This window comes from Lichenostomus cassidix, chromosome 3 (assembly GCF_008360975.1).
Source record: "Lichenostomus cassidix isolate B80296 chromosome 3, HeHo_3.0, whole genome shotgun sequence".
NCBI lineage: Eukaryota > Metazoa > Chordata > Aves > Passeriformes > Meliphagidae > Lichenostomus > Lichenostomus cassidix.
In genome coordinates this window covers 45,955,698-45,971,876 of record NC_139483.1, presented here as the reverse complement: position 1 = coordinate 45,971,876, position 16,179 = coordinate 45,955,698, and the positions used below count along the sequence as shown (strand labels likewise).

Below are 16,179 nucleotides of genomic sequence, written 5' to 3'. Positions count from 1 at the left end.
AATGCTTACTCCAAACCTTTTTTCTGCAAGAGTATTTCTCACTCTTGCATTAGCATTCACCAAGCTGTTCTAGTAAGGAAAAGGCTGTCATCTAGATAAGAGTTTTTAACCTTGAAAACTTTATTCAGATTTTGGTCCTTTTACTTCAGGAATTTTGCTTTACCAATTAATGGTGCTGTGGATGGGATCCATACTCCAATGGGCAGTAGCAATTGGACAGATTTATCCAACCCAGGCACTTTACTGTTTACATTGTGTTAATACTCTTGCCTGTCTAAACATGTAATTTTGAGCTATGTTCACACAGCCTCATCCAGCTGCAGCTCAGTTGTCTGTAGAAAGGCCAGCTGAATATATATCTACACAATTGATTGTTTGGGTAGGTACTCTTTGATTAGCTACTTACAGTCAGTAAAGTTTGTGGGCTTCCTCTGTAATCATCCTCACACCTGAAAGCTGGGTGAATAGCTCAATGGAGCTATATATATGGAGCTATATATATATAGCCTTGTATAAGTTAAAAGTATTTTGTTTTTTGAAGTATTTGCCCATGTTTCAAAAACATTGATAAAATATGGATAATTTTGATCATCCCCTGGCAAGCCTGATTATTTGTGAGTGGTTTGGGGTTTTTGGTTTTCTTTTTTATTCCTGTAATCAAAACATGGGTGGGGATTGGTAGCTCCCCATATAATTCCTGATATTTGCTTGAGGTCATGTTTTGAACTAAGATGCTCTTGCTTTTTAAATCTCATACATTGCATTTTTTGCTAAGTACAGTTATTTATCCTCTTACAGCTTCAGATCTGAACTGTGAACTCTGCTGGTGTGAGTGATAGTCACTGTAATTGTCATTGTCTTTCAAGTAGCCTCCATTCACGTGACTAAATAGCTGCCTTCATTTAAACTAACAGATGGTTAAGATCTATGCATGCTTTAATTTGACATAAAAAACATGTCAGAAGAAATTAATCCTGACTCCAACATTAAAAATATTTCATTACAAAATGCTTAAAAGCTGGAAGTGGAGATAATGAATGACAGTGCATTGCCTGGGGTTGAAGTGACTGGTGGCTAATACAGGCAGTGTGCAGTTAGCTCTAGTGGAAGGCCACCAGCAGTTGATACACACTGGACTGTAGCTGTTCTGCAGAGTGCATTCCAGCGTTTGTTGGAAATCGTATTAGTTTTGGCTCTCTGTCATGGCTAGGTGCCAAAGCTTTGCATTTTTTTAAATACCCGTGTGGGGTTTTTTTCCCAGCGGAGGAACTGAAAATAGCACTTGTTCTCTGAATAAGGAATTAGCATTATCATGTTTCAGGAGATCAGGGTACTGGTCTGTTTTTTTTCAAATAAAGGTGGCAGCAGCAATTTTTTCAGTGCAAGGAAAGAACGAAAGCCTGACTCACTTCTGTACCTGAGCGTTGTTGGTATGGTTCTGGTTCTCCTTCAAGGCCAGGTGAGCTAGCTTTTCAGGTGTTCTCCCAATGAAAGTTCACCTGACTATTGAAGACTGTGGTTACTCTTGCCAGTGACATGAAGGTAATGTGTCTAGGTGTGGTGGTTTAACTTTGGCTAGAGGCCAGGCATGCACCAAAGCCTCTCTATCTCTCTCATCCTCAGCTAGACAGGAGAGAGAAAATATAACAAAAAGCTTATGAGTTGAGGTAAGGACAAGCAGAGACCACTCACAAATTATAATCACAAAAACAGATTTGATTTGGAGAAATTAATTGAATTTACTGCCTATCAAAACCAAAGTAGGATAATGAGAAGTAAAACAAATCTTGAAACATCTTTCCCCCACCCCTCCCTCCTTCCAAGCTTGACTTGATTTCCAATTCTCCACCTCCTCCCCTCCAGTGGCACAGAGAAACAGGAATGGCGGTTAGGATCAGCTCCTCACATGTTGTTTATAACGCTGTTTCCTCCTCAGGAAGGGGAGCCATTCCCCCCTCTCCAGTGTGGGTTCCCTCCCATGGGAGATAGTTCTCCACACCAATGTGAGTCCTTGCCACAGGCTTCAGTTCTTCATGAACTGCTTGAACATGGATTCCTTCTCCAGGGTGCAGCTCTTCAGGAACAGACTGATCCAGCCGTCATGGGTCCCCCATGTGCTCACTAAGTCCTACTGTGAAACCTGTTCTAGTGTGGGCTCTTCCCTCCAGGAGTCACCATGTCCTTCCAGGAGCCTGCTCCTCCATGGGCTACGGGTGGATCTGTGCTCCACTGTGGACCTCCATGGGCTGCAGGGACACAGCTGATTCACCATGGTGTGTACCACAGGCTGCAGGGGAATCTCATCTTGGGCACCTGGAGTGCCTCCTCCTCCTCTTTCTTTACTGACCTGGATGTCTGCAGGGCTCTTCCTCTCACGTGTTCTCATGCCTCTTTTCTCGGGCCACAAATGACTTCTGTGCAATAACTTTTTTTTCTTCTTAAATATTTTATCACAGAGGCAGTGCTACCATTCCTGATTGGCTCAGCTTTGGCCAGTAGGGTATCTGTCTAGGAGCCAGCTGGTGTTGGCTCCATTGGACATGGGGGAAACTTCTGGCAGCTTCTCACAGAAACCACTCCTGTAGTCCCCTGCCACTAGCAGAACTTTGCCATGCAAACCCAATACACAAACATAGACCACTCTTCTTTGGTCCTTAGGCACCAAAGACTTCACGAGATTGACTAATCCTAGACTTTTCATGAGTTCTAAGATAGATCTGTGTATGCTTCTCTGCAGGTAGATGCAACCTCCAGCAGCCCCTAGCACACCTCTGGTGTTTCTGGTGTTAGTATGTGACAGATACAAAAGGAATACAGTTGAGTAAAACATTAAAGTTGAGTAATTAATTAATTAATATAGTTGAGTAAAACAGTGGTTCTACACTGCCAGTGAAAATGGACTCTTCTTCACTATTTCAAATCTCTACCTCACTGCCTCCTGGGTGGTTTTTTTAAATAAGCATCTGAAAATGTAAATTTTAAAAGATTTGCAAAGTGGTCATTAGTTTATCCTTTTTCTGTAGGTTATGGTTTAAGTGATGCCTACAGATGATGCTAGCTTGGTTTTTAAAAACAACTTTGAAATGGGTGTTTGTTAATGACTGATGGTATTCACTTCATATATTTCATGTCTGAACATTTCTGCAAATAAAGTGGGTGTATTTTGTTCCAGTATTTGGACCAGCTATTTTCTTATCAAATCTTCCCAAGATTTTTTTATTCCATCCAAGATGGTGAAACTGGCTTTTGAGGACAAACGATACAAACTTTTCAAACTTGATTGAAAGCTTTTTCCTGAGAATTTGACAAGAGTATCAGGATTTGTCCCTCTTTCAGAAGAGATGACATATATTTGCAAGGAAGCTGTGCACATAGCTTACAGATAAATTACATTGAAGTGATTTTCTTTTCTTGATGGTTTTCCCTTGGGTTGACTGTCATGGACCCAGTGTCTCTTGGTAGCTGTTCAGGTGGCAGCAAAACCCCATGCTTAGCCCATGTGACAGTGCTTCAAAGCTTTAAATGAATACAAGAATGGATGAGGGGTCAGGATCAAGTCAAAATGGATAGAAATAAAAGGCATATACAAAATAAAGTTGATCTGATTTTATTGGTTCAAAGCTGAAAGGTGGATAAATACAGTTTTCACCATTTTTTCGGTTCCTAGCTAGTAATTATATGCTAATTGTTCATGTTTTGCTTATGGAGCAAGCCTATCATAACATAATAGAATCATTTGGAAAAGTTCTCTAAGATCATGGAGTCCAATCCTTAACCCAGACACCACCATGTTCACCACTATGGGAAAAGGTAGCAGAATCCTTGAGTGGCGTTTGGTATGTATATACTATAACCAGTCCTTGTCACTCTCCATTGTCAAGTTAATTATTTATTTTTTTTTATTTGACTTTACATCTTACCAAAGATTATTTCAGCATTGCCCCCTTTACACTGAGTTTTTGTGTTCATCACATTTATGTCAATTTTATTTTTTCAAGTATTTTGATAGCAGTGTTAAAGATAATGGCCAAGAGCTGTATATTTTTCTTTTAGTTTTGATTATTTATTTTTTTGGTGGTACTTCCTGTTTCATTTGAGCTAGTGTTTTAGTTCTAACCATCCCTTATGAGAACATGGTTTTATGCCTCTACATTATTAAGTGAATGATTTGTTAGGGATGAAGTGCTTGATTTAAAAGCAACCAACCAATCAAAAAACCCAATTAAAAAAAACTTCACAACACTTAAAAGTAAGCAAGATTTGTTTCATTTTAGGTATATGCTTACTAGGGATTTTAAGAGCATGGTGGTGTGTGTGTGTTTTTGACAGAGTTGAAACTCTCTGTTTAGCTTTAATTGAAAAATTGGTGGATAATCTTTAAAGCAATCCTTCCAGGGCAGGCTGAGAAAGAATTCAGTGATTTTAAAAAAATTATATCCTGCTTATGAAATGAAGAGTTGAGATTCAATGTGCAGCCCACAGATTTTCAGGTAGTAATAATTGTCAGAATTTAGCAACACTAAAATACAGTAACTTCCTATGGTTACCAGACTCAGTACCTGGCTGATAAAATACTAAGAGAGAATTCACTAAGTGCCTAAACCATAAAGATCCCCCTTATAGTTTGAAGCACTGTTTTACAGTATAATTGAGTTTTTAAGCCTAGTACAGTCAATAAAATACTATGATTTAAAAAACCCATGAAATATTTCTCCACTTCCCTTGGTTTACTAGAAGCAGTGTCTTGTGGTTTTACCCAGCCAGTAACCAACCCTCACACAACTGCTCACTTACTCCCTCACCAGCAGGACTGGGGAGAAAATGGGAAGGGTAAAAGGTAGAAAACTCATGAGCTGAGGTAGACAGTTTAATAGGGACAGCAAAAGCATACACAAGCCAAGCAAAAAGAGGAATTAATTCACTGCTTCCCATGAGCAGGCAGGTGTTCAGCCATCTCCAGGAGGGCTGGGCCCCATAACACATAATGGTGACTTGGGAAGACAAATGCTGTCATTGCAAATGTCCCCCCTCTTGCTCTTCCTTCTGCCTACTTTATATACTGAGCATGATGTCGTATGGTCTGGGATATCCTAGTTGGGGTCAGCTATCCCAGCTGTATCTCTTCCCATTTTCCCAGTCTACTTGTCAAAAGAAAAGCACAAAAGACCTTTGGTCTGTGTAAGCCCTGCTCAGCAATAACAAAAACATCTCTATATTATAGCAAAATATCTCTATATTTGTGCTGTGTTCAGCAAACTCCAAAACAGCCCCATACTAGCCACTATAAAGAAAATTACCTCTACCCTAGCTAAAACCAGCACACAGTGTAAAATATTTGTGGAATAATTGGTTTATGTTCTTCTAAAATTGTGTTTTCATTCCTTCTAAATGACACTCTCTCAAGGGAAGAAAACCCAGTTTTTTTGCAGAGGAATTTCCCATTGCCTGTTATTCATAATTGTTTGAAATCCTGCTGAAGCTGCAGGTGGTGAATGATATAGAACAATAGTAGTATAGGTATATATCCAAAAGCTAAAATTGAATCTGTACTATTAAGTGTGAATTGGATCATAAAAATATTTGAATGGTACTGGAGCACTAATTTGTTCATATTAATTTATTGCTTAAGAATCCTAAGGACAAAACAGTCGCTTGATTCCATGGTTTACAAAAATAAAGAAGATGATTACTTACTTTTTAATACTTCTTCAGTTTGTAGTATATCAGAAAGGTGTTGATATGGGGAGGCTGACTGATCATAAATGGAAGTACAAAGCGACCTGGGAAATGAAAGCCAGATTGCCTGTCACAGGAAGATAAATATGTGAGGGATACTATGCATGCTGATCTCCTGCAAAAATTTAAACAGTAGTGAACTGAGTTTTTACTAAGCCTGACATTTGCAGCCTTTAAATTTTGAAAGACTTAGAGAGACAACAGGTATGCAGGTTTTGGTGACAGTAGTCTGTAGTTTTTATCTAATTTCAAAGATGCTTGGAAAATATTTTGTCTTTTGGTTGGTACTTTAATTGTAATGCTGTGTGCGTGGTTAAAGGTGAATTTTGCCTGCCTCTGGCTTTAACACAGCAGCCTACTCACTGTCACCCAAAACAGAGAAATTCTGGTATCACTAATTTTGCAACCTCTAGACTTTGTTCTATGTCACATGCCATAGCTAAAAAACTACACACGACATAATGGTCACCATTTCTGAAGCTGGTAAAGCTCTGTGCTTTCACTGAAATTTAGAGCGTAATCTATTTTGAGTTGATTTTTGTTCACCTGCCTGGGCAGATTATTTCACAGCATGTGAATGTCTCTTAGAGATTGCAGTTTTAGATTTCCAGCTGCCTAGTACATTCCTCTTTTTTCCTTCTTTCCATGGTAGAAAGGTATTAATAAACTAGCATAGCATAGGAGAAGGTCCCGGCTACTCCATCACGGACACCTTCATTATCTTCTTATAAGGAAATGCTGGATTATAATACCAGAGTCCAGTTGCAGTTGGGTCTGGATGACCTAAACCTTCGGCGGAAAAACAAAAATCTGCCATTCTGCTTAAGGGTAACAGGATGGAATATCTTTTGAAGGTGACAAATTAATTTGGTTAATCTTGCTGAGCCTTGAGATTCAGTTGAGTAACACTCGTGTTTTTTGCCACAAGTCTTAAATTGTTGATGGTATTTTTAAATCCTGAAAATCCTGAAAGGATTTTTTTAGCTCTGATGTTTGAAGGAAAAAAAATATGGAACTTCAGATGCTAGAGAGTCTTGCAAAACTGAAAAAAAACAACGACCAGAAAATAATTCTAGTACAATTTTGAAAGCCTCATGATTTTGAAGATGAACTGGTAGGTTCTGGCAGTCTTCTACTCTGGCTTTACAAAAGTATAAAGTTTAGTTCAGGAAACAGTAAATAGCAGTCAAGTACTCTGATAAGGGCCATGAGCTTTAATCAGAAATGAGATGAACATGATCAAAAATAGAGTCAAAATACCAGGCAAAGAGGGCAGGGATTCATTGTGCTGGAGAAGTCTGTGTGAGAGTGGTGGTATCATGGTGATTCAGGTGGAGGAGTCTGGGCAAGTGTGCTTATGGAAGGATAGTTCTCAGGACAGCACCCACAGCATCCCTATTGGGGGAGAGTGGAGGCCTTCATGGCTGGCACTAGCCTGGGGATTTTCAGTAGATGCAAGAAGAAGCTCCCTCCATTGAAATGGATAGCAGTCATGCCTTCGTCAGCAGGAATGAGGTTTGGTTTGCCTCTGAGCAAGTCAGATTAATAATTTCATAGTGCAGAAGAGTGAAATGGGAGCACTTGATGCTGGGCCTCCTCTCTTATTGCCTCTGATGTTGTCAACACCACAAGATCCATTCGTGACTCAAGACATGGATTATGATCTGTCAGGGAAAGTATATTGGGTCTTTGAGTCATTTAGATGGCACAGTGATTTCTGCTGAGCTCTGGTTCTGCTGGAAGACTTTGCTAGCAGCATGTTGTATAGCTGCTTCTTCTATAGGTGTTGTTCCTTCCAGACAAAGAGACCATGCTGTGAACTAGTTTTGAATGTTTTACCTGCAGGAGCTGTGATGGAACTCCCTTTGAGTTCCTGCAAGCATGCAGAGCAAGAGCACCTCAGAGCCAGCTCATTGGTAACAAGCATGTGGGCTACAGTCCAGCAGAACTGGCCCGTTTTACAAAATTAAAATCCAGTTATGGCTATGAACAACCTTTATTTCATACTGCGATTGACTTACGAAGTGTCTGTGCAAAGTACAGTGGAAAAGACAAGCATGCTAGAGACTTTCAAATAGAATGTGGAGTTACTGAAAAGGAGCCTAAAATAAAGGGCAAACTGAAATGCAACATGACAGATCCTTGGAAGTGGTGAAACCATGAGTTGCTCCACTAGCTGCAGCCTAATTGACAGTCAACCACAATAGTTAGCAAAGAGTTAAACCTTAATGTGAAGAAAGACAAGTGCATTCAGAGGAATAAATTATTCACTCTACCACTCACCACATTCAAATTCAATATTATTGGCTCACAGGGTGAATTTGTGAATATTGCATTGAAAGGATAGAAAAAAACATAAGGTAGTGAGGTTACTTAAGGGAATGCCAGTGCTGTGAAGTATTAAAAAAAGTTTTAAACCCAGGCTTAGTTACTTAGTATCTCTCATTTTGCACGTATCCAATATAAACATGTGGGTTGGATGTGATAGGATTTACTACTTACACAGAGAATAACTGTGCCAGCGTGTTCTGAGCACATCACAGAATGTACAAAACCCTGGGCTCAGAAGCAAAAACAGCAGTTTTAACCTTACAGTTCCAAGATACATATAACGTGATGCTGCTCTGGAGTTAAAATCAGGCTTTCACAAATTGTGCAGCTTAAGGGTTTTTTGATATTACATGGTAAACCTTCCAGTTTATGGGTAATTAAAGTGACGCTAAAGTTCTTAGCCTACCAGAACTCATGTTAGTTCTCTCAACAAATACCAGTATCAGTGAGCCATGTTCTTGGATAATTCATCTCCTTTATCGTCTTCTGGGGTAGGTGCATAGCACAAAGATAACTTCCACAATGTGATTAACTTAAAAAGTAAGAGATCAATATACTACTTTTCATAAGAAAGCTAATGAGGGTCTTCCAGTTATTTTTCAGTTGTAATCTGCATGAACTCAGGGAGGTTAAAGAAGAAAAAGAGCAATAGCTTTGTTCTGCATCCCTCTGTATACTAGTGACAGTACCATATGCTTTGATTCTTCTAAATTCTATCCTGAGATGTATTAAAAAGAGATGTCTGCAAGACATGAACAATAACTATTCAGTTCTCCTTGTCACCAGGGAGACAAGATACAGCACTATGTCTGATTTTGGTTCTGAAAGAGGCAAACAAGTTGCAAACTGCAGAGGAAAGCAAGAAGAGTAAGAGCTTGAAAAGCATGCTATGTTAAGAAAGGCCGAAAGGAAAAGATTTGATTAATCTAGAGGCAGTGGTTGTACCCCATCCCCAAGCAATTATCCATTTGGTAAGGTACTTTGTCCCTGAAAGGAGCTGGAACTGAGCTGCCATCATTTAAGTGCAAGTGGGTGTTGCTGAGTGATGAAAGCCAGGAGTGCCACTGACACCTCCAGAGGCTGCCTAACACTGGTGAGTACCTGAAACTGCTGAGTGAACAGAGCATCTGCTCTCTACCAACCTGTTCGATTCGTGTACATGTGCTGAGTTTGAATGTTGCTATGTTGCTGTAACTTCACATATCTGAAATAAACCTGGTTCTGCACTCTCTGTGGTGGGGAATCTTGTGCAGCAGATTGGAGATGCGGAGGCTTTGCTCTGCTGCAACCTGCTGTTGTAGACAAGTGAATCACGTGTAAGTTATTGGAAGAGCAAACCCAAATGTGTTGACAGGATGCAGCCAAAACTTTGAATGTGAAGAACTGGATGTTTGACCTTTTCTTTGTAATTTCATCAGTTGCTATTGATACTATTGTTGTTTCTGTAATGATTGTCTCTGGTACTGGGACCTGGTCTGAGACTTATTGGAAAGACTTTACTGTGCTTTGAACTGAGATGTTTTTAGATTTATAGGTGTGCAGTGCTTCCTCACAGGAAAATTAAAGGAAGTTTTAATTTTGGCTATACAAATCTGTCTTGTGTGACACATCAGGGACCATAGGCTTTGGCAGACACTTCATAGTAATGCTTTTCTTTAGTCTTAATAAACGCAAGGACTGTCTAGAACCAAACTTCCTTTTGCTGCTTGTGCTCCATGCTTATGTTTTCAATTTGTCTTGGTACTTAGGGATGTTGAACCATTAGAGAACACATTTTAACTTAGGCTTTCAAATATGTCATCTGTCTAACAGATGAAACACATTGTTTGTAGTGGGGTGGGAAGTCATCCTTTTTCAATTAAATTAGTTTCTTAATGAAAATGCAACAGAAGAATATTCTGTTTCTTCTTCTGCCTTATTTTCAATGCTCCACTGCAGCTATATGGCATTTAAACTTTGAAAACAAACAAATTCATCCTTACCTTTTCTTGTGGTTTTTAATGTATTTTCAGTGACCCATGGAGAAGACCACGCTGTCTGGTCTGCTTTAGAGTTGCTTAATTCAAAAAGCTTGTCTTTGTCTAGCATTACTACACTCTACAGGTGAATGTTGATGTAACTGGAGCTGTGTGGTTTAGATGGGAAGGATGCTAGCTAGTAATTTATTTTGTTTTCTCCCTTGTTCATTGTTCAGTCATGTTTTGTGATGACATAACTTTGTGTTAGCAGCTTTTCACTGTGATTCCTTTAAAAGTGAGCAAGTTGATACTTGTTTGGAATGACCTTTTGAACAGCAATTCCTGAATTTAAATTTGGAAAGTTGTCTCTTAGTGGCCTTTGAGTTTGTCTTTAAAGACTGTGGCAGGCTTGTGAAAAACCTCAGTTAAAAAGAGGCATCCAATGTATCTAAGAAGATCTCAGAGCTTATGACTGAATTATCTGATCTGTCATGACACCCACAATGTGAGAAGAGATATTCTCTGAAAATGGTAGAAGATGAGCTAAAAATTAAATGCATGATGGGTAACAAAGTTCTGGAACAAGTTGTGTTAAGAAATTCTTCAGGTGACAGGCAAGGATATGCCTTCTGCTATATGTAATCCTTAGGGACACTGGAGGAGGAGGAGAGACACTGAAGAGAAATGGACTGCTGACAGATCTCAGGTTTGTAGTTACCTAATGAGTATTATCCTCCGTTCATGAGTCAAATGGGCCATTCCTTCGACCAATTAAGCCATTTTTTAAATTCTTATCGTTCTGTCTCAGTTGGACAGGAAAAGAAAATGAAGGGGTTCAACTGGGAAGGTGTGATGCTGTATAAAGATGTGTCAGCAAATGTTTAATTGTTTTCACAATCTTACCAGTACTGTCTGTGTTGGTTATCCTTAATCACCTTATAAATGTGAAGCACTGTCTGACCACAGGTGAGTGTCTGCTCAGAAAGGAGGAACCAGTACCAGCATCTGCTTCTGGCCCTACTTGTGTGTAAGGACAGGGGTTACTTACTTACAGAAGTTGTGAATATAATGGATTGCTTTCTGAGAACATATCTCTCTGATTTATTCATCTGGGCAGCTTGTACCTGGATTGGGAAATTTTTGGCAAATGGGCAAAATTGTACTGGATTTGTCTCAGTAAAAGTGGAATGATTTAGGCCTGTGGGTGAATCCCTACATCCTTGACGCTGCAAGTAATTATCCAGCCTATTTTTTTTTTTAATGGTGCAAAGATTTATCTGGAAACAAAGCCCCCACTGAAGATGAAAGCCTGGGCTTTCGTCAGGTTATCTGTTGAGTGGCTCCCTTTCTGAGACTGGCAGATTTCTCTGCAGAGCTACTTGACAGTGATTTTCTGTAATGCAAGTTCATTTGGAGTTAAACTTGCTTTTTCTTCTTGATTTCATTCACAATGGTTCTTGACATCTTCTTTAACTGGGGAACAAAACAGAAAAACCTGTTTGAACTGACAAGTAAATTGTCATGTAACTTTCCAAACCCTTGGAGACAGCTGTTGTAATTATACTGTGGGTTTTACTTTTTTATGGTTGTAAGTGCTAATTCATATAACTCCAAAGTGAATTACGTGTGAATTGTTTATATTACCTCTGGGCTTTGATGCAGTGCTCAATAAAGTCACTCTGCAATTATTTAGAAGTTGTGTATATTGTTACATGAATATCAGTTGCCAGAACATCACTTCAGCTGTTAGTCAATGTACATGATACATACTCTTGTAATAAAATGCAATCTAATTAGCATTTTGTAAACTTCTAACTGCTATTTTCCACCTTGTTTCTGCTAATACAATAGAAGTCTTCTTCTCAAGTGCCTTCTCTGCCCCATTTCTTGTATTGTCAGAGTCTCTTGTGAGTTATCCTGAGGGAGAAGAGGAAGTTCCTCTCTGGAGAAATTTTCCATTTCTTTTATTTTTAGTTCTGCCTGATACAAACTCGTGTCTCTGGAAGAGGTATTTCTTCTCCTAACAAATAACTTAGACATTTTCTAAATGTAGAAAGCAGATTTTCAGCATCCTAAGGGAACTGGTCACATTAAACAAATACTTGCTTATACACCAGAAGCCTGTGTGCTGCATGGCTTTGTGCACTGTGCACACCCTTTGGGGCGTTTGGGTGTGTCGAGTGCACTGGTGACGTAAAGGGCCGAAACATGAGCAGAGCCTCAGCAGTGCATCCCTAAAGCCAGCCACACTCAGTAGGGCCACAGGGCAAGTTTTGATTACCACTCGTGATTGTTCTTCTGGAGTGAGCTTTGAGTGGTAGTGTTTATCTTGAATCTTGTCCGATTGGACCTAAGTGCATTCAGCTGTTCACTGAACCAAGGCATTGATACACTGGCCTCCTTTAAGCCAAACAAATGTCTGACAATAATAGCCCTTTATTTCCTTTATCTGCAGTGGCTATTTGCTGTTGTTTCTCTTTGGGTGTTACCATGGTTATTGCTTGTGTGCAGAACAGAGTTGTGCTACCTAGGAAGGTGAGTTTCAGAAACAAATGTGAGAACTGGCCAAACTTGGTAACTACTGTCAGGTTTTCAAGCTGATAAAGTTGTTTGCACTTAGAGAATTGCAGTAGAATAGAGAATTTACAAAGGTCTGCTTTAACTTTGTCTTGTTTTAAATAATTATATTTATAATATTCACCCAAAGTTACTGGATAATCCAGTCAAGGATTTAATTAGAACTTGAGAGTAATTTGTATGCAGCAAAATTGTACTTGACTGAAGTATCAATTAAGAAAAAAATTTGCTCACTATATTACCTAATCCAAACTGCTAGGAAAATCAAAGCAGTTAATAATTATGAGGCATTTTTAAATATTTCCATTACTCTACAAACTCTCATCATTTATCTAATTTCTGGGATGCTGTGCAAACATATAATGTATGTTCTCTTGCTCCTTCACTGGCACTTGTCAGCATCTATTTACCATTTCTCTTGAAGGCTTTCACTTACTTGCACAGCAAAGTATTCCTAAAGTGTATGTCTGAACAGAGGAGTAATTCTCATTCCACAAGTTACAGTGATGTGTGCATGCAGGGCTGTGACAAGTAGTGATCCTAGTGTTTGTTATGCAAAGAAATTAACCAAAAAGGGGAGAATCCAGAATAGGGCTCATGTTCTTTTTCATTATGGTGTGATAATCAGCATAATAAAATGTGTTCAAATGTTAACCTTTCAGACATCATTAGCAGTAGTTTTGGGAAAGGTTAGCTACAGCTGTAGCACCGAGATGTTAAATTCATCAGCTCTGGAGCTCTCTAATAACTGAGGCTCAGCTTTTTGCATTTCATCAGAAGCAAGGCTTCTGAAGGAAACATTGATAAAGAAATACAGGGGCTATGTTTCTCATAGAAAACCCTATAAAATGTTACAAAATAGTAAAACTTGGTGCATTGTGTGGGGTTTGTATGGGCCTTGGGAGGCCTTGCTGAAACAGCAGATATGATGTCCAGCAACTTGGAAAGCTTGACCGAGGCCATGATCACCCAATACCTACTCCTTCCCAAGGTAATTTGGAGAACAATGGCCTCCATGTTTATGTTGCAGTGCAGGATATCCTAAACATTGCAACCAGTAACAGTAGCAATGTTCATTTGTTCATGAAGTGTAACACTGAGAGCAAAGTGCTGGTAAGTTCCCATTAAATACAAGAGAACACAGATTTTTTTCCTTTTTTTTTTCTTTATAACTGGCAATTCTCCTTGAAAGTAGTCTGAAGGGTTGCCCGAGGTATAATTTTGCTTCCCTGATGAAGATCTATTATCTATTCAAATGCAGTGAAGAAGTATTCTGCACTGAAAAGTGCCATATACCTCATCTGGCTGCTTTTGTGTTAGAAATCCTTCTGCTGGGAGAACATGATTGCATCAACAGCAGAAGTAACTGTATGTTGAGACTTTGGCCATTCCTTGTGCTGAGCACGGTTGCCTGGAGCCCAGGTGCCAGCCGTATGTCAGGAAACATTTTGTGCCATTGTCTTAATAGAAAAAGATCTTTCCTTAAGTGCTGTATGTGCACTACTGTGGGCGAAACTGTGAGCTCCTGGCTCTGTTAGCCAATTTAAAGGCTTGGAAAGAGTTTCCTCTGGGCCTCGGTTATCATATGCTACTGCAATATGCTATACAGCAAATACTTGTCTGTTGTAATAGTGTGACTTCAGAATGCCTTTTGCTGAAACAATCCCACGGACATCATGCAAAATAAGGCTGCATCTGTCATACTATGGGACACTGAATTAGTACTCGCTTGTTCTGGATTCCTGGGGAGCAGAGCAGGGTGCAAGAGTTAGTGGGGGCTGGATACCATTCCCAGTGGCCAGGTTGGATGTGGCTGTTCTATTTTGAGGTTTTATGAACATTACCTGTACAGAGGTGATCAGACTGTGCCAGTTGGCCTCAGGCCACCTGTTGGCACTGTGTTGTTAGTTCTGCAAGTAGATCCTTGGCAAGTGGGATGATTTGTTCTCTGAGTCTCTTGAAAGATTAGTGTTTATATTTGAAATTAAAAGAGTTGATTAATTTTAGCTTTGTGAAACTGGTTGTTGTTTGGATTTTTTTGTTTTCTTTTTAAGCTGAAGTTTTGCAATTCAAGCATTCTTCTTACATTATGCCAGCTTGACTTTGAGTTGCCAAACAGTAGTGCAAATTCACTCCTTTTAATTCTTTTTATGGGAGATAGTCAACTAAAGATGACTATTTGCATTGAGATTACAAGCAGTAAGCTTTAGCTCATTATCAACAGTTACATATTTTTGGAGTTCTGCCAATCTTTTAACTATTAAATATTTAACAAACATTTAACTGCATAGCAAGGGGGAAATCTCACCTTGCCAGCTCCCTGAGCCATATTGTTTCTCTTCTGAAGACCTTCTAGCTTGCTAGAGAAAGTCAGTGCTTCTGACCTGGACCTAGAAATTCTAGAGCCCTAGAAATTCTCCTTGATGTGTCTGTTGGTTTGAGGTCAAAACATGTGGTTCAGAGGTACACAGAAACAAAAATATCAATATACTGACTCCAATTTTTTTCAATCTTTATTTAGGTACTTCCTTTCCCCAGTCAGGTGGTCTACAACAGAGTTGGAAAGTGCGGGAGTCGAACTGTGGTTTTGCTTTTGAGAATTTTATCAGAGAAACATGGATTCAACCTGGTTACATCTGACATACATAACAAAACACGACTGACCAAAAATGAACAGGTAAGTTACTCCTGCTCGTCTTAGATCTTGTTTTCTTATTATGTATGAAACCAAGACACAAAGGCGTATGCTAGCAGAAATCCTATTGAAATGATGTGTTGCTACTTTGTCCTGAGTAATCACTCAGAATTCATCATTCTCTGAGTGACTTCAGTTAATAAGAGAAATGTGTGGCAGAGCCAAGAACAACATGACATGGAAGCTAACCAGAAAAATTAACTTCTGGTGAGACAGCCCTTGAATTTAGTCAGCATAGCAGTTAGACTACCAGCAAGGCAAGAAGGGTTAGTACAGAAAAGTTAAGTGCTAACAGCATCTGGTACATGTAGTAATATATCTGCAGGGCGCAGCCATTTATCGTATAACCAGGGCAACTTATTCAGGCCTAGCTTGGGTCTTCTAAAGCAGAGCAGGAATAAATAATAGCCAAAAGGGTCTTTTTTGATGACTTTCTTAATTCACTTCTTGTAATCGGTTGCTTCAAAAAGTTGTTCCCTGGGGCCATGCTAACCCATGTTGCTGTAATATGACATGATCCTATCTCAGCTTCTTGCTTATCTGTGTTTTTCATATTCATTGCACAACCCTCACTAAAGGAAGTGAAAATACCACATGAAACCTCTTTACCCTGACACCCTTTTTCATGTACCCTTAAAGTTGTAGAAGGATTATTTTTGCAGCTTGGTGTCTATAAAAGATCCAGTTGTTTAAATTTTCTTCAGGGTAACCATATACCCACTGTAAGTATCACTTCTGTTAGTAGATTGATACAGGAAGTGCAGGAAAACCTCAGACTCAATGAGTATGTCTGTAGTCAGATGCTGCACACGTTGCCCACTGCTGCTATTTTGAGCTGCTGATCCAGGTAAAGGCTGCAATCGCTGCCTGTGTCACTTCTAG

At 39.4% G+C, this 16,179-nt stretch overlaps 1 protein-coding gene across 3 annotated transcripts in view; it reads left to right on the top strand.

Annotated features, from left to right (window-relative positions):
• The window catches only part of UST (uronyl 2-sulfotransferase), a 153,227-nt gene that overhangs the window by 54,851 nt on the left and 82,197 nt on the right, over positions 1-16,179 (top strand). For all 3 annotated transcript variants that reach the window (XM_085055591.1, XM_085055589.1, XM_085055590.1), the window contains exon 3: positions 15,124-15,279. In XM_085055591.1, coding sequence (XP_084911717.1) covers positions 15,124-15,279 — 156 coding nt within the window. The remainder of the gene's footprint in view (positions 1-15,123; positions 15,280-16,179) is intronic.